The following is a 17,465-nucleotide window of genomic DNA, read 5'->3' as shown; positions in this document are numbered from 1 at the left end:
GCTGCCCTGACCCCTCAGCCCTGCCCAGCGCCCTCCTCCTCAGCCTGCAGCTGCCCTGACCCCTCAGCCCTGCCCAGTGCCCTCCTCCTCAGCCTGCAGCTGCCCTGACCCCTCAGCCAGGCAGAGCTTCTCAGAGCAACCCTCCCGCAGTGGCCAGTGAGCTCACACGGGCTCCTCAGCACCCAGCCCAGTGTCCGGGGCCGGTGGCCGCGCAGCAAGGGTCGTCTGAATCAGTTAGCAGGAAGTTAGTCCACCGTCAGGCCCCCCCAGACTCTCCCCAGACCCTAACAGCTGCAGACCCCAGCCCTCCTGCCCTAGGCTGGCCCCTGAGGCCCAGCTGCCCCACCCCATGCTCAGCCTCCCCCTGCCCCAGGCCCAGGGGCCTGCCCAGTCCTCTGCCTGGCCCCTGTCACTCCTCCCTGTTGTCCAGGACTATTGGTGACCGCATGGGGGAGGCCAAGGCCAGCGGAAACCTGGGTAATACGCTCAAGGTCCTGGGACGCTTCGACGAGGCTGCCGTGTGCTGCCAGCGCCACCTGAGCATTGCCCAAGAGCAGGGAGACAAGGTGGGTGCTGGTCGGGCTGGCGCCTCCCAACCCTGCCCCGCCGGCGTTGAGATCCGGGGTGGGGGCAGGCGGGTCACACGCCACTCATCCAGCTCCTCGTGGGAAGGATGACAGGGAGGCCGGTCCCCAAACCCTATAGGACATGGGAAACTGTGGGCCACCAAAACGGCCCGCCCAGCACCTGCTGACGCTGCAGCCCAGGCCCCCGGCTTCCGCCCTCAGCTCTGCTGCTCCTCTCAGTGACCTCCCCCTGAATCTGTCCACACCCCCAGTCACTCCCTGAGGGGCCCTGCAGGAGGCAGGGGGTGCTCTGGGCTGCGGTGGTGGGAGGCTGAGCTCGATGGGGGTGGTGACAGCAAGGAGAGTGGCTCCGTCCCTGCTTGTGCTGGACCCAAGACAGGCTTTGCTGACCTCCCTCCGTGGCCCTGTGAGGCGAGAAAACCGACGCTGGGGGGATGTGGCTTGCCCCCATCGAGCAGCTGGAGTTGGCTGAGTGGGCTTGAGGCCGCAGCATCTGGTCCCAGCTGGAGCTCTCAGCCTCGGGCTTCAGAGGACAGAGCTGAGGACCTACGGTCCTGGCCACATCAATTGGCAGAGGAGGAGAGATGACAAGGAAGGACGGAGCCTGGCTTCCCTGGTGTCCCATCCTCAGGGCTCCACCCCTGCCTCAGAGTCTGTGACTCAGTGGGAGCCCCCAAGGTCCTCGCCGTAGGGAGTTGGGACGGGGAGGACACCGGCTGCCCGGCTCTGCTCATCCTGTGGGGGGCCGTGGAGGCACGCCCCAACCCTCCCTGCTGCACACAGGTTGGGGAGGCGAGGGCCCTCTACAACATCGGGAATGTGTACCACGCCAAGGGCAAGCAGCTGTCCTGGAACGCCGCTCAGGACCCCGGGCACCTGCCGCCCGACGTCCGAGAGACACTGTGCAAGGCCTCCGAGTTCTATGAGTGAGTGGGGCAGGGCCAGCCCAGGGACCGGGGCTGGTCTGTGAATTTCTGGGTTCCACTGACACTTCCAGACCCCTGGCCCCAGCCCCACACCTCCCAGCAGCCCCAGGGCAGTGACAGCCAGGTGTGCCCAGCCCCCCCTTCTCAGCTGTAGGCTCCCTACCCCAAGCTTGCCCCTGTCAGGGACTGAGGGACCTCAGAGCTGGAGGACACCGAAGCCTACCCTAGCCACCCTCTTTCCGGGGCATGGCCCTGACGGCTGCCTGGGGTGGGTGAGGACCTGAGCTGGGAAGACATGGCTCAGAGGCACTCGGCCCCCAGGAGGAACCTGTCCCTGGTGAAGGAGCTGGGTGATCGGGCGGCACAGGGCAGGGCCTACGGCAACCTGGGCAACACCCACTATTTGCTGGGGAACTTCACGGAGGCCACGACCTTCCACAAGGAGGTGAGCTGAGCTGGGCCGGGCGACAGGGTGGAGGGGCTGGGCTGCTGCAGGGGCAAGGCTGGGCCACCCCCTGGTGGTCCCTGATAGCAGGGTGGTGTGGTGTGGCTGGGCAGTGGCACCCCCTACCGAGCCCTGGCCTCATCTGCACTTGGTTCTGAGGCTCCTGGCCGCTGCCCCGGACCCACAGACATGTGGCCGGCCACCCGAGCAGGGAGGCAGCACCTGTCCAGCCATGTCAGGCCCCAGGGCTGCTCCGTGACCGCCTGGCCTTGGATCTGTCCCCGCAGCGCCTGGCCATCGCTAAGGAGTTTGGAGACAAGGCAGCCGAGAGGAGGGCCTACAGCAACCTGGGGAACGCCCACGTCTTCCTGGGGCGCTTCGACGTGGCCGCCGAGTACTATAAGTAGGTGGTCCCCACACTTCCCAGCAGACAGCAGGCCGGGGGGCTGGGTGCCAGGCCAAAGAGGTGCCCGCCCCGAGGCCGGAGTCTGACTGCCTCCCCTTCCCTCCCCTCCCTAGAAGCCAAGCTGGGGTTCTAGGCTGCCCCAGGAAGGGCAGACGGACAACGCTTGTGGGGAGGTGGGAGCGGAGGAGCCGGCCTATGGGAGGTCTGGGCTATCTGCCCCCTGGCCTGAGCCACAAAGCAGTGCCTGCCAGGTGGAGCCCGGCTGTCAGCACTGGGTCCTGGACCCAGCACTAAACTTAACCCCATCTCAGCCCGAGCAGTGGGCACAGCAGTCTTGGGTCCTCCAGGGAGGAGTGGCAGCTCAGGGTGGTCAGGCGACTTGCCAGAGCCTGACAGGACCCCTGTCCACCTGGGGCCAGCAGTCAGGCTCTGTGGCCATTTGAGGATGGGGATGAGCCTGACCCCAGAGGGGCCCCAGCGGGATTCCGGGGCAGGGGACCATCGGCAGGCTGGGTCCCCATTCTTTCCTTCCACCCCTCCTCACCCTGGAACCCTCCTCCCCGGGGGCTGACCTGCCACTCTGCGCAGGAAGACGCTGCAGCTGGCCCGGCAGCTCCGGGACCAGGCGGTGGAGGCGCAGGCCTGCTACAGCCTGGGCAACACCTACACGCTGCTGCAGGACTACGAGCGTGCAGCTGAGTACCACCTGCGGCACCTGCTCATCGCCCAGGAGCTGGCCGACAGGTGAGCGGGCGCGGGCGCAGCGGGCAGACCTGGCCCAGCCCACAGGCTGAATTACCGTGGCCCGGGCCAGATGGCCTGGGTCTCATCCCCTGCTGTGTCACTGACCATGGTGCGACCCGGGCAGGCCAGTGCCGCTGTGGGGACGGAGCCAGATGGTGTGGACACTGGGCCAGCCGCTGACCCCTGGCACAAGGGGGTGGGGTCCCCCTCCCATCGCTCAATTCGCCACGCTGTTGGCCCCCACCACCCGTGTATGTATGTAAATATCAGTCTCTGTAGAGAGACAAGCCGGCCAACCGCAGGCCCCTAAGCACCGTCCTGCGTGCGTCTGGGGTGGGTGGTGGCCAGAACAAGGGACTCAGAGCCACAGGCCTGTGGCTTTTCACAGGTAGCGGAGAGGAGGGGTCTTCTGAAAGGCTGCCCTGCCTGGAGGCTTAAAAGCAGCCCAAGGTTTTCCCTTGTGGGGTGGTGATGAGAATGTTCTGGAACAGAGGTGCCAGTTACACAGCGTGAATGAACAAAATGCCACTGAATCATCCGCTTGAAAATGGTCAAATTCCTGTTAGATGCATTTCCCTCAAATATAAAAACAATCCCCCCACCCCGTGACTTGGGGGTGCCTCTAGGGGTGGAGGGAGTGCACGGGTGGAGGCTCACTGGCCGCCAGGGGGCGAGCGAGTCCCAGGGCCCAGAAGCTGCCTGGAAGGCAGAGGCGGCCACAGGCCCGGCTGCCGGGTTCTGTGCACTAAGCCTTTTAACGGGAAGGAAAAGGGCGGAGCTGACTGGGGCTTCTTGAAGGTGGCAGAATTTGTGGGAGGTCCTGGCTGGGGGCCCCCGATGACCCTCGAAGCTATGGTCATGCTGGGGTCCTTACCACCAGGGGCTGGGGGCAGGCCTGGAGAGGGCGGGTATGGACTCGGTCTCCCTCTCTGGCAGAGTGGGCGAGGGACGGGCGTGCTGGAGCCTGGGGAATGCCTACGTGTCCATGGGGCGCCCGGCGCAGGCCCTGACCTTCGCCAAGAAGCACCTGCAAATCTCCCAGGAGGTGAGCCAGCCTGCCACCAGAGGCCCCGGGCATCGTCCAGCCCACTCCAGAGGGCAGGTCCGCTCCGCCCCCATCTAGCCTTCGCGTGCCTGGACTACCCCCATCCTTCCAGGCCCATTGCAACCGCCTGGCCGCCAGGTCCCTCCGAGGCCTGCTGGTGACTTGTCTACTGCGCCCAGGGATTTTTCCTGCAGCCCCCCAGCTGGTGCCTTCCTGGGCAGCTCTCCTCCTCCTTGGAGAGGTGGCACAGGGTCTCTGGGCTCTGCCCACCAGCACCCTCCCCCTGCAGCCAGGGCGGGACGTCACGCGTGAAGTCTGGGCCTCCCAGTTCCTGGCCTGTCCGTACACTCCCATGCCGCCACCCTTTGCACACCCAGAGTCTGTCCATGCTGAAGACAGTGGCAGCCCTGCCGACCCACAGCCCGGGCAGGAGGCAGCCGGGTGGGGAGGCCTGCAGGCGCCTGGGCGAGGGTGGAGAAGGGGCAGGCACGTGAAGGCCAGCAAAGGCCTCGTCTGGAGAGTTTTTTTACTGGCGGCCGGCAGACAGCCCCCAAGTCCCTCTGAGTGCAGGCCACAGCCTCCAGGGCCCTCTAGGGCTCTGCATGACAGTCCCCCCACCCCCGTGCCACCCCCTCTTCCACTTAAGCAAACTGTTGGTTCCCAAGCAATGTGGATGTTCCTGGGAGGGTCCCCCATGAAGCCTCGGTGCTCACGGGAGGGGCTGAGAGAGGCGCAGTGGGCAGGGCCAGACCCCTTGAAGGGAGAGCTTGAGAACGCTGGTGGCTTCTCCTGAGGCTACTAGTCGTTATGGGGCTCCACCCTCATGACCTCATGTAAACCTCAGGACCTGCTGACACCATCCCATGAGGAGTGGGCAAGGGGCCTGGCCCTGCCCACTGCGCCTCTCTCGGCCAGCCAGCCAGGACCCCAAGATCTCTCAGGTGGGACTAGTGGTTGTTGAGGACCTGTGGGACCACCTTACCCAGGGACAGACCCCCAGACTCCACCTCAGGGGCCACAGTGAGTCCTGGTTCCCTCAGAGGCCCAGGGGTCAGTGACAGGTTCAGGCCACCCAGAAGGTCAGCAACGGTGTGCTGAGGGCCATCGCGGTCCCCCTGGAGCCCAAAGCAGGGCCCTCAGCCACACCTGCCCACTCTGCCTCCTGCTTTGCTCACCACAGATCGGGGACCGCCACGGGGAGCTCACGGCCCGCATGAACGTGTCACAGCTGCAGCTGGTGCTTAGCCGCCTGAGCAGCCCGGCAGCCTCAGAGAAGCCTGACCTGGCTGGCTATGAGGCCCAGGGTGAGTTCTAGGGTTGTGGGAGTCACAGGCACCGACTGGATGGGGAGCTGGGGAGGGATGGGATAGAGGCAGGACCAACATGGCTGAAGGGGCAGCCGCCAGAAAATGCCCCTTGCAAGCTGGTTCTTCCTGGCCTCAGGGACAGCACAGGCCTGAAGTTCACCCTGAGCCCCTCCCACCCGCGTCCTGAGTGGCGCCGCTGGGCTGCTGGCAGAAGGACAGGAGGTGGCCGCTTATTGCCCCACTGGCCGCTCCAGGGCCCCCACCCCCAGCTGCCCCTGGAGCACTCGGTGCTGGGAGAGCGTCTATCCTCATACCAGGGTCGGGGAGAGCTGCTGGGAGGCCAGAGGGCTAGGCTGGGCTGGGGGAGCCCCATGTGCCTGGGGCCATAATCTGGCAAGACCCAAGGCCAGGCGAGGCCACGGGGTGACCTCATTCCTGGGCCGCTGGTATCTCATGCAGGTCAGCAGTGCTGCAGACACACAACAGCACATGCCTCTGTAAAGCAAATACACTAAGAAGTGATGGGGGTGGTGCCATGTTGGGCTGACTTCCTGAGGCAGCTGGCAGGAGGGTGAGGGGCAGGCCTGGGGAAGCCAGCCACCCCGCCCGTGTCCCTCACCCCTAAGGGTCTTAAATTTGCCAGGAGTTGAGCCCCAGCCCCTGAGAAGGGATGTCTGCTGCCCAGAACACACCTGGGGCCCCCAGGCCTATTGAGGACCAGGCTGGGGATGCCAGTCCTGGAGATGGCACTGGGCCTCTGCAGTTTCTTTTTCTTATTTTATTTTTAATAATTAAATGTTTTTACATAGATAGGATCTCACTATGTTGCCCAGGCCGGTGTCAAACTCCCAGCCTCAAGCGATCCTCCCATCTTGGCCTCCCAAAGTGCTGGAATTATAGGCGTGAGCCACCATGCCCAGCCATCCCCCTGGTTTTTGACGATGCTCATTGGTTTCTGACGATGACTTCTCCTGGGAAATTAGGGGTACATGTCAGCTGCCACAGAGGCTGAGGACAGGAAGAAGCATAGCTCTGGGGCCCTCAGCGAGCCTGTGGGACAGCGTGCTGTGACCAATGGCAGTGGGTGGGTGAGGATGGGCTGGAATGTGCCCCCCAGGATGTCCAGGCCTGTAGCTACCCATGGCCTGGGTTTTCTAAGGGTGGGGAGCTCTGCCGAGATCTCTAGTGCCCCTCCTGTGTCCCTGACCCAGCACTACCACCATCTGGGACCCCAGCAGCAACTGGGGGCAGGGCTGGGCCCAGCTCTGGAAAGGCTCCGGCTCCTCCTGACGTTTTCTTTCTCGGAGCCAAGGAAAAGGGGGGCTGGAGTGGGAGGACGCTGGGACAAAGCAGCTTCTGTCCCTCCCTGGTTCCTCTGTGGGGGACCCCTTCCAGCCGGCGATGCCTCCTCCCCCAGGGCTGGGGAAGGGTCCTCCTCCCCACCCAGGGCAGCCCTGCTTCCTGGCTAGGGCCGCAGCCCCGACGCCGCTGCGGGAGGCCGGCTGCACCCCTAGAGTCTGGGTGGCCGGGGGCGGGGGCGGGAGACCCCCTCAGGTGAGCCTGGCCGGGGCAAGGCCTTGAGGCCGGGAGACTTGGCGCTGCGGGTCGGGGCGCCACGGAAGGACCCACGCAGCCTCCCCATTCGGCAGGTGCGGAGCGCGGGGTGGATCTGCGTGCTGCGGGAGGGAAGGGGGGTGCAGAGGCGCCCCAGAGCCTGGCCGTGCGGCTGGGGGAGGCGGGGGCTGGGGGCACAGGAGGGCGGGGCCCAGCCGGCTGTGGGCGGGGCGGGGGTGCGAAGGAGGAAGTCATCGGGGGAGGGGCTTCACCCAGGGGGCGGGGCGGGGCGGGGCGTTGCTGTGATGGGCGTGGCCCTTGGGCGCCTGTGGGTTTGGTGTCAAGTTGATAAACACTGGGAGACTTGTGTGCGGCTGGAGGACGAAGAGCCTTGGCGGGGCTCAGGCTACGTGTTAATCCTACCGCCCTCTGCGAGCCCCCCACCCAGCAGAGAGGCCCCAGAAGTGTGACTGGGGGGGCACCTCCCTGCCAGCCGCTGGCCCTGTCCAGCTCCTCTGGGTATGTGGCCTCTGTGAGACCCTGACAGCTCCCAGCCCCCACCTCCCTGGCCAGAAGGCACAGGCCCCGGCCTCCCACACTTGCTCCTGGGCTGCCCCACCCCCCATCCCAGCAAGGATGCAGGGCAGGAGATGGAGGCTCTGAGGTTCTGCTGCCATTCTTGGTTCGGGCAGCATGACTAGCATGTTAGGAAGATGAAGCCGGCCCTGAGCCCTGCAGGGCCACCCCTGCGCTCGGCAGGTCCCCTGGGCCGTGGTGTCCCACAAGGTGTGTGACTGTCCTTGGCCCTGCTGACAGTGTTCCACAGTCCCTGGGCCCTGCCCTGGGCTTCCTGAGCTCGGAGCAGCAGTTCTGTACACAGGAGTTCCTAGGGAAGGATACCACCAGCCTCCTTGGAAGAAGCTCCCTGAACGTCCCAATGGGTGGCCTCGGGGTCAGGGATGTGCCTGGCATAACTTCCCCTGCAGTTTAGGCTATGGGCTCCGGCCCTGGCCAGCTGATGAAGTGACTTGACCCACTTGTGCCTCAGTGTCCCCATCTGGGGAAGGGGCCCACCAGTAGTGCTAGGAACAGAGCTTGGCAGGGGTGAGAGGCCAGTGAGCCTGAGAGCCCATAAGCCTGTTACGCTCGGGCCCTGGGTGGGCGCGGCAGGCCTGGCTGCAGCACCATCCTCCCGTTCCAGCAGCCCAGTGGCCCTTGGGCATCCACAGAGACGGAGGATGCCCCCTCTGTCCACACACCTAGGAGGGCTCAGAGGGGACAGTGCGTGGGAAATGGTACACAGGGCCTGGCACGCATCAGGCCCACAGTAAATGCCCGCTGCTTGGTCACCAGGCCTCTGCCGTGTGCCAGGCACTGCTGGGGCCCTCGCTAGCACCAAGACCACTGAGCCGCGTCCAGCATCCGGTAGGTGAGGAAGGGACAGCCCAGGAGCGAGCTGCAGGGAGGACTGTGGCAGGAAGAAAAGCCCCACAGGGGAGGTGTGGATAGGAACGTGGGGGACGTGGATAGGAATGTGGGGGGGCGGGCTGCAGCAAAGCCCCAGAGGGTTGGTGTGGATAGGAATGTCGGGGGCAGGCTGCAGCAGCCAGGTGGGCTTCGGGACGTGACTGTCCACTCCATCTGCCCTCACAAAGCACCGCGGGCCAGAGCAGCAGCAAACATTGCCTCCTCACAGCTCTGGAGCCCACAAGGCCAGGGTCGGGGTGCTGGATGCTGGGGCACTGGTGAGGGTCCTCTTCCTGGCTGGCAGACAGTGCTTTCCTGTTGTGTCCTCAAATAGCAGAGAGACAGAGGAAGAAGGGGGAGCTCAAGAACGCTGGTGGCTTCTCCTGAGGCTACTGGTCATTATGGGGCCTCCACCCTCATGACCTCATGTAAATCTCAGGACCTGCTAACACCATCCCATGAGGAGTTAGGGCTTTAATGATGATGTTCTAGCAATGAGTAGAACTGGAGAGAAGTGAGCCTCGAGCTAAGACGGAGGAACAGCAGCCAGCCAGCGGGAACAGCCTGTGCAAAGGCCCGGAGGCAGGGCCCAGCCCGGTGGGTGGAGGGGCAGGGGAGACCCGGAGCTGAGGAGCAAGGAGAGGGCCTTGGCTGAAGGAGGGAGGCCTCTCGGGCCCTTGTGTACGGCCCCTGTCCAGTGGGGTGGAATCCTCAGGACCCAGCAGAGGAGCAAGGCCTGGGCCAGCTCTTACCACTCCCCTCCTCGGTCCCTACATGGAGAGGGGACTTAGGGACGTGGCTGGGGCGGCAGGCAGTGAGGGGCAGGTGATCCAGCCGCAGGGACACGGGGAGGGGTGGGACTCTGGTTCTGCAGTGAGGCGAGAACTGCCTGGATCGCAGACCAGAGGTGGGCATGAAGGAACGTTGGGGGGAGCAGCTGAAAATAGGGGTTGCTGAGGTCTGCGCCAAGCCAGCGGGGCGGGTGCTGCTCTGAGGGGTCAGGCAGGCGCAGGGTGAGCGAGAGGCTCGGTGGGCTGGTGTTGGCCACGGCACATAAACATCTGGAGCTGAGCGAGGACAGAAATGAGGACCACAGCATGACGGTCAGTGCCAGGTGGCCATGGGCCGGTGCTGGGAGAAGTTTCCAAACGTTGCCTCGTAGGTGGGAGACAGGAAGCCAAGCCAGTGGGCCGGGCCTGAGGGCGCCTTGTCTGGGCAGCTCAGCCAAGGTTGTGGGGCTCAGACTCAACACCTCAGGCGACTCTGCAGACAGAGGGGGCATTGAGCCGGGTGCGGCGGGCCTTCTGCCCGCCGTCCGTGCCTGGCCATGAGGGTGCCCATCCCGGAGCCAGACGTAGGCTGTGTCTCAGAAGGGCATTTCAGCCACTGCTGCAGCCTGGGCCCATCCATGCAGCGTCCTGGTGGAGGGCCAGGCCTGGCAGAAGCAGCCGGGCTGGGCCCGGGACCCAGAGCATGCGGTGGGGAAACTGAGTCAGGCCCCCGTGGCAGCGGGGGGTTGGCAGAGGGAGAGCCAGGCCCTCAGGCATACATGCTGGGAGACGGAGCGGGGCTCTTCCTGGGTGTGGTAAGTACCAAAGGGCCTGCCCTGGCACAGATATGCCCCCTCTGTCATTTCCATGGTGTGGGAGCAGGCCCCAAACTGCACGGGGTGGGGAGCTATCCTCAGAGCTGCCCTGCTAATCTGGGTGGGGATGGGCAGCAGGCCGCCCCTCAGAGAACAGGACGCCAACTCCAGCCCCGTTCATCCCTCTCAGGCTGCACCATCCGAGGCTGGGGGCACTGAGGTGGGGCCGTCCCAGCCTTGGATGGTGCAGAGGGGAATTGCCCGGCCCATCCCTGCCGGCCCAGTCTGATGAGGAGGGCACTGAGCTCCAAGGCGTAGTAATGGGGCCAAGTCTGCTGGTCTGGAGGTGCCAGGATGGGATTCTCACAGCGCCCACTGACGCTAGGGCTGGCTCTGTCCCCACCCTCGGACACACCCACTGTGTGCGGGGTCCTGGGCACAGCTCGTGTCCCATGTGCCTGCAGGTAGAGGGATGCTTGGTTCCCAGGAAGACTGGGTAAGGGTGGGCACGGGGGGTTGGGGGCTGTGGGCAAGAGGGGAAGAGAGCTAAGGTCTTCCCGGCTGCAAGAGGCTCCCTGGAGATGTGCCATGGGTAGGGACAGCAGAGACAGGGTCCTCAGTGTCAGCCTCGTTCTACCATCATCCTATTTTCCTGGAATGTTCTGCTGCTTTTTCCATAGCAGCCACATCCCCATCCATTCCATCTCCTCCTCAGGGAAGTGCCCACAGCCATGTCATTAAGCCCCTCCCACAGGCCATCAAGCCCCTCCCACAGGACTTCAGGCTTCCCCAACAGGGCATCTTACCTGGTTGGGGTCGTTCTCCACATCCTGGATTCCACCCCTCTTTTCTGTTTGCTGCCTCATTTCTGGTCTGCCAGGTCTGTTCTGCCCTGGACCTGGGCCCCTGCAAGTGCTCAGGGAGCAGCCGGGCTGAGGTAGGGTCCACTCTCCCAAACTCCCAAATCCTGCCGGGCCCCTCAGGGCTGAGCACCTGCCTCTGCCAGGGCCGTGCTAGGACACGCCTGGAGGTGGGTCTGGCTGTGGGGCTGTCCGGGGGCTCCAGGACAGGCACTGGTGGCTCCACTGAGTCCGAAGCTGGCCAGTGTTGGGTCAGACGGCTGTGCCTCCCCACCCCACTGTGGCAGAGGAGATGGGGGTCCCTTGGGTGGACACACGGCCAGAAGGGTGAGTGCAGGGCCAGGAGGGATGGACAGGAGCCTGGGGAAGGCCCCACGGCAGAGCTGGTCTGGGGGACTCATCTGAGGCCTTTGTCTCCCCCACCCTGGCCCGGATTGACCTCGGTGAGCTGGGAACACCCAGAGGCCCACCCCACCTGCCTCCAGGGCACAGCATGATGCACCCTCAGGAGGGGGGATCGGGTGGCCTCACAGGGGTGGCCAAGGGCCACAGGGGCCACAAGAGGGACGTTGAGGCAGAGGGAACAGCAGGAGCTTACGGGGGCAGGCCCCGTGCGTCACAGGGGACAGCCCTGTCCAGAGCCAGGCCCTTTCAGGATGGGAGGGGGTACAAAGCCAGACCCTACCTGACCCACCCCGGGTGCACCCCATCTTGATGTCTGTCCCCCTCTGACTGGCTTGTCTGGCTTTGACAATACAGTGGGGGGATGCAGAGGACACTTGGACATGGCGTTTGCCTCCACGAGCAGGGCTGGCAGTCAGAAAGCCATGGCCAGGCTGCTCCTTGGCTCCCCAGAGACCCTGGCCTGGCCCAGCCGATGCGAGGTACCAGGGTAGCCCTGGACTGACTGGGCCCCTCTGTCTTCAGGGGCCAGACCCAAGAGGACACAGAGGCTGAGCATGGAGCCCTGGGACCTGCTGAGACTCCCCCTGGAGAGGGTGAGCTGGGGACACAGGAGACTGATGTCAGTACAGCCGCAGCCGGAGCATGGGCATCGGGGTTAATGAGGCCGAACCACTGCCACCCACCTCAGCGCCCATCTGCTGGGAGATAAATGTGCCCTCCTTGGCCTGAGGCCCTGCGTGGGCCCATCTGCCACCTGCTTCCCCACGTCCCTCAGCCTCTGGCCAGCTGTGCCCCAGGCGAGGCGTGGTCCTCACACATTTTGGGCCCCCATGCCCCACCCAGCCTCTAGGTGACTGCGTCCCCCAGAGTCCCACACAGGGACACCCACTCCTGCCTGCTCTCCGCCCTCTTGGACTCTGCACCCAAAGTGGGGATAGCTGCTCCAGGTGCAGACGCCAGCTGGGGTTCAGGAAACCCAGATGGACAGATTCAGGGGCTGCCCGGCTGGCCCAGTGCCTGCCAGCGGCGGGTGCTGTGTGGCCTGGGGCAGCCTGATCTCTCTGAGCCTCTGGTTCCTCTGGTGCGGCGTGTGGTCAGTTGTGGATGGCCGTCAGGGCTCTGCTGTGGGGACAAGGCCAGAGGACGCCCACCGTCACTGTCATTGCTGGTGTAAGCCAGCTGACATTCAGTGGAGGACACTGGCCCTCAGACGCCACCTCCCAGCCTCTCCCGGCCCCAGCCAAGGGCCCACAGCCCCAGGCGTCTCCGCTTCCCTGCAGACTGAGCACCTACTGTGTGTGTCCATGAAATGGAGGTGGCCGGGCCTTCCCTTCAGGGTCCTGGGAGGGGACATGGGTTCATAATTGCCCAGGATACCCACAGCCTTACCCCTCCCCAGGAGCAGAATGGAGACAGCCAGCACTCAGGGGACTGGCGGGGGCCCAGCAGGGACTCGCTCCCCCTCCCTGTGAGGAGCAGGAAGTACCAGGAAGGCGCCGACGCTGAGAGGCGGCCACGGGAGGGCAGCCACTCCCCGCTGGACAGCGCCGACGTACGGGTGCAGGTGCCACGCACGGTAGGTGCCCCGACGGCAGAGCCAGGCCGAGAGAGAAGAGCTTGGCAACTCGGCCCCAACTCCACTGCCAGCCAGCGGGGCCAGGCCAGGCCCGGCACTCCGGGAGGCAGCGGTCCCTCCCCAGCGTGCTTGGCGCAGGGCTGTCCCGGGACCCTGGTGGGGTTCCATGCAGGGCCGCAGGCTTAGCATTGTGGGTGTGCCTGCCTCAGGCCCAGGCCACCAAGGAGCCTCCCGGGGACTGCCCTGGGCTCTTCTGCATGGAAAGCCCTGTCTCTCCTCGGGCCTCAGTTTCCCTCTTGTTCACCAGTTAGGGGGCTGGCTTTTCCCAGTTTTCAGGTGGCCTTTCTCTCTGACCCCAGTCCCCACCCTCCCTCGTTGGGATCCTCCAGACCCATCTGCTAGTTGTAAGAGTGTGTCCCTGAAAGGGAATGGCTGCCTCCACTGTGAGAGCCAGGCTGCACAGATGCCCCGATGGGGTACCCCTTCCTGAGGCGGCTCTTGGAGGCCCTGGCCAGTGAGGTCAGCCCTGTACCCTAGCAGGGCCCCAGAGAGGTGGACGAAGCCAACGCAATCCCTGGGGGAATCCCGGGGTCTCTAATACCTGATGGGGTCCCTGAGCAGAGGGGCTTGTGGGGCACCCAAGGGGCAGGTGGGAAGCCCCCAAGCCACGCCCACGGCCAGGCCCTGGGGTGGAGACACCAGCTGCTGCAGCTCCAGCCTGGCCGAGGTGCTGGGGCTTCTCCGAGTCTGGCAGGGGCCAGGGCAGGACTGATGGCCAGTGGGCTTGTGGAGGGGATGCAGCTGGGTGGCTTGTGCACGGCTGCAGAGCCCTTGGTGAGGGGACAGCAAGGGGCTGGGACCACCCAGGGCTCCTCCTGGTCAGGGCCTGGGAGGCCCCACCCCGCCCTGCCCCACCTGGGCTCAGGGTCACGAGCTGAGCGGCATTGGAGGCTTTGCGGGGGCAGAGGGTCAGAGCCCAGCAAGCATCAGCAGTGCAGCCTAGGGGCCACCCCAAGTCCTCAGGGCTCACCAGGAGCCCCTGCATTGCTGTGGCACACAGCAGTGGGGGAGGGGTGGGGCAGTGGCACTGACTGCCAAGCATGTGGGGGACGGATTCGGGACACACAGATGGGGGTCAGGCTCAGGGACGGGGGGGGGACGGGGACAGGCCGGGGCTCTGACTGCTGGCAGGTGTCCGCTGTCCGGGGGCCTCTCCAGCCACAGGGGAGCCAGTTGGCATTCAGGGACACAGACAGGCCAAGTTTGGGTTCAGAGGTCATCGTGGAGCTCCCCGAGCAGGGCGGCTGGGTCCCAAGCACTAGAAATGAGTCTGAAACAGTTCCCCCATGGCTCCAGCGGAGTGCGCGGGTGCCAGGCTGGGATGCCCGTCCTTCCCACCACAGGCCGCAGCCTACCTTCCCCTCATTCTACCCCAGCACTGCCTGACCCTCTGGGATGGGTTCATCCCAGGGAGCACCTGGTCAGGCCTTCCTGGGGGTCCCAGTGGCCCCCCAGCCTCCCTGGGACTGGAGAGAGGAGCAGGACTAGGACCCAGGCACCTGCCCTGTCCACAGCCAGCCCTGCCCATCATATCTGGGCCGCCAAGGAAGGAGCGGGAGGCTGGCAGTGTGTGTGGGACAGGCCAGAGTCAGCCAGCCTCACGGGCAGGTGGCTTTGTAGGAAGCAGAGGCTTTGGGCTTGCCTCATGTGCCCCCAGTAAACTGCCCAGGGCCTGGGCTGGTGGGGCCAGGGGACACAGTTCTAGGTGTCCAGCTGCCTGGTCCAGCACTCTGGAGGCCTTGGCCAAGGAGCCCCCACCTGCCTCAGGTTCTGCTCCTCTGGCCCACCAAAGGGCAGGATGCCCGGGACAGCCAGGATCCTGGCATCAGACGGACGGGGTCCCCGGGTCTGTGAGGATGTGCCAGGGCCTCCTGGTTCTCTGCTGACCTGAACCCCACTGGCCTTCCTGAGGTCAGGGCCTTGGGTACCCCCTAGTAAGGGCCGTCTGCACCCTGGTGGCAGCCTGCGTGGGTGGCTGGGGGACACACCCCTGGGCAGTGGTGGCCAGGTGGGCCCCCCCCTCTGCTGGGGTCCTCAGGGGAGGGTGTTCACCTCTGAGCTGAGGTCCTTGTTTGTCACGTGCAGCTGATGCTGACACTGTGCCGTTGCTCTTGTTGACCAGCCAGCCCCTGCCCCTCCACACCCTGTGCCCAGACAGTGCAGGGGCCTGGCAGCCAGCACATTTGGGGCTTTGGGGTCTGAGCGGTGCAGCTGGGTGTGGTCTGGGGGTCCAGAGAACTCATTCTGGGGCAGAGGGCAGGGTTGGCCTCAAAGGCTGGGAACAGTGTGGGTCCAGTCAGGAACGAGACAGAGGGGCAGTAGGCAGCAGGATGGAGCTGAGCTGGCCAGGAGGCCCGAGCCAGGGCACTGGGGAGCCACCGAGGGCTGTGGGGCAGGAAGGCCAGCCCAAACAGAAGAGTCCAAATGGGGAGGATAGCAGCCCACCCAGCTCCTCTGCACCTGCCTCCAGAGTCAGGCTGAAGAAATACGTGGCTTCCCCCAGCTGGCCTGGCTCCGGAGGGAGGCCCAGGGGCCCGGGTATCATTGGATAAAGGGCTCTTCAGCAGCATGTCCGCCCACAGGTGTGGGGGGAGGCTCGCTGCTGCACTCACTGGAGAGTAAACACTCCCCAGGAGCGTGTGCGCGCACGCGTGTGTGAGCCTGCGTGTGCGTGTGTGTGTGTGTGTGTGAGCCTGAGTGTGTGCGTGCGCTCAAGTGAGAGGGCGGTACTAGCAGGGCTGAGCCTCGCCCAGGATCCTATTTAAGCCTCAGGCATCCCAGCCCTGCGGCACCACTTGACACTCTGGGCAGGGTGGTGGTGGCCCTGGGCACCCTGGGTCCTGCCTGGGCTGTGTGTGGCCAAGCACCCAGTGTGGCTCCTGCTGCTGTGGAGAGAGCCTGTGATCTGTGTGAGTCTGGGGTACCTGGGTTCCTGACAGGTGGAGGCTGGGGGAGCACAGGGGCCTCCGTGAAGCCGGGTGGGGAGGACCTGGTCAGGGTATGTTTCGCTCCTCCGTGGGAGAAACTGGGTTTGCACTAAGGCAAGAGAGACTGGAGTCAGACTTGAGGAAGAACTCTGAGAACTTCAGGAAGGAGGGAGCCAGGACTTCGGACAAGGGAGAGGTTAGAGCAGGGAGGTGGGACCCCAAGTCTCCCTGGACATGTTCTACTGGGACCTAAATGCAGGGGCAGCTGGCCTTGGGGCTCAGGATCTTGCCCCTCAGGGGCTGAAAACTGTCTGGAGCCTTTCCCCATACCAGCCACGGTTTTGCACCTATGGTCTCGGACCCCTGCCCACATGAGGGCTGCATTAGCCCCTGGACAGGCGGCGCCAGCCTCAGGGAAGGGAAGGGCTGCCCGGCATGGGACCCTGGGAGGGGCTTTGCCATGGCGCCTGGGACATGGCCCCCGATGGGTCCTGCCTTTCCCAGCAGGGCCTTTGCTCAGTTCACCTGGGCCCCAGGTCACCGGGGGAAGCACAGCTTGGGCCAGATGCAGCTGTATCCAAGGTCACCACAGCCAGAGAGCCAGTCCCTTTTAGACCAGGCGGCCACATCCTCCCTGGGAGTCACCTGTATGGCTCCCCCACTGCCACCCTCTGCCTGGACCTGCAGCTCCCAGAGCCCCTGTGCCTGTGGCCCTCCCCGCAGCCTGGGGCAGTTCTCCCCGCCCTCCTGGCTGGGGAATGGGGGCAGTGGGGGTGTTGCCACAGGCCTGAGCCAGGCCGCAGGAGGACGGAGCCCTGCAGGGAGAAGTAGGTGCTAGAATTCCTCCTCCCCGGCTCTGCCTCAGGGTCAGGAGCTACCGTTACAGCTGGGGAGTGACTCCAAGGCCTGGAGCCCCGTGGGGTCTCTCCTAAAACAGGGCTGCCCACGGGCCCATGGCTCAGCTCAGGGGTCTTTTTTGCTCCAGTGTGACCTTGGGTAGGTCACACGCTTCTCTGGACCTCACTCTCCTGTGCCCTGGGCTGGTCCCAGCATTTGTCTGTCTTCTGGGCTGGGGGTCAGGTGTCAGGAGTTCCAGGCAGCATCGGGCACCCAGGAGGTGGCACCTCTGCCCATCGTGTTTTTTGTTAACTCCATTCAGCTTTGAGCCCCGCACTGAGCGGGCCTGGAGGAGGCCACCAGCTGTGGGATGGACAGGCTGGGCCGCGCAGCGTGTACCGGCGCTGGTGGGCAGGCGGACGGGGCTTTGAACCATCACAGCCACCCCTCAGCCCCCAGGCCCCGACCAGGCCCCCTGAGGCTGGGTCACAGGGTGGACCTGCTTCAGCTGGGCCCCTCAGGTGGCCACAAGAGACACACCCGCCAGCCTCCCTTGTTTGGATGTGTAGACTGAGGCCAGAGCGGGTCCATTCCTTCCATGTTCATTCATGCCGCAGACACCGGTGAGGGCCAAGCACAGCAGGGACACAGGGAGCTGGTGGCAGGGCCGACAGAGGGCGTGGCAGGCACAGCGCAGGAGGCGAGGGAGGCTTCCAGGATGTCTGGGGAGGGTG

The 17,465-nt window shown here is 65.0% G+C and overlaps 1 protein-coding gene across 4 annotated transcripts in view; it reads left to right on the top strand.

The window, feature by feature from the left end:
* GPSM1 (G protein signaling modulator 1) overlaps positions 1-17,465 on the top strand; it is a 29,814-nt gene that overhangs the window by 8,266 nt on the left and 4,083 nt on the right. For 2 of the 4 annotated variants that reach the window (XR_005196475.1, XM_017505658.2), the window contains exons 3-11: positions 431-566; positions 1,371-1,513; positions 1,835-1,958; positions 2,246-2,361; positions 2,953-3,108; positions 4,045-4,153; positions 5,334-5,457; positions 11,854-11,924; positions 12,731-12,907. Coding sequence is in view for 1 of the 4 variants with exons in the window: in XM_017505658.2 (XP_017361147.1) it covers positions 431-566; positions 1,371-1,513; positions 1,835-1,958; positions 2,246-2,361; positions 2,953-3,108; positions 4,045-4,153; positions 5,334-5,457; positions 11,854-11,924; positions 12,731-12,907 (1,156 nt within the window). In the remaining 3 variants the exon portion in view is untranslated. Of the gene's footprint in view, positions 1-430; positions 567-1,370; positions 1,514-1,834; positions 1,959-2,245; positions 2,362-2,952; positions 3,109-4,044; positions 4,154-5,333; positions 5,458-11,853; positions 11,925-12,730; positions 12,908-14,781; positions 15,877-17,465 lie in introns of those variants that run through there. The other 2 variants (XR_005196476.1, XM_017505659.1) reach the window with 2 other exon arrangements.

Source organism: Cebus imitator, unplaced genomic scaffold (assembly GCF_001604975.1).
Source record: "Cebus imitator isolate Cc_AM_T3 unplaced genomic scaffold, Cebus_imitator-1.0 Scaffold339, whole genome shotgun sequence".
NCBI classification, from domain to species: domain Eukaryota; kingdom Metazoa; phylum Chordata; class Mammalia; order Primates; family Cebidae; genus Cebus; species Cebus imitator.
The sequence above is the reverse complement of the archived record's forward strand: the minus strand, read 5'-3'. Positions and strand labels throughout refer to the sequence as shown.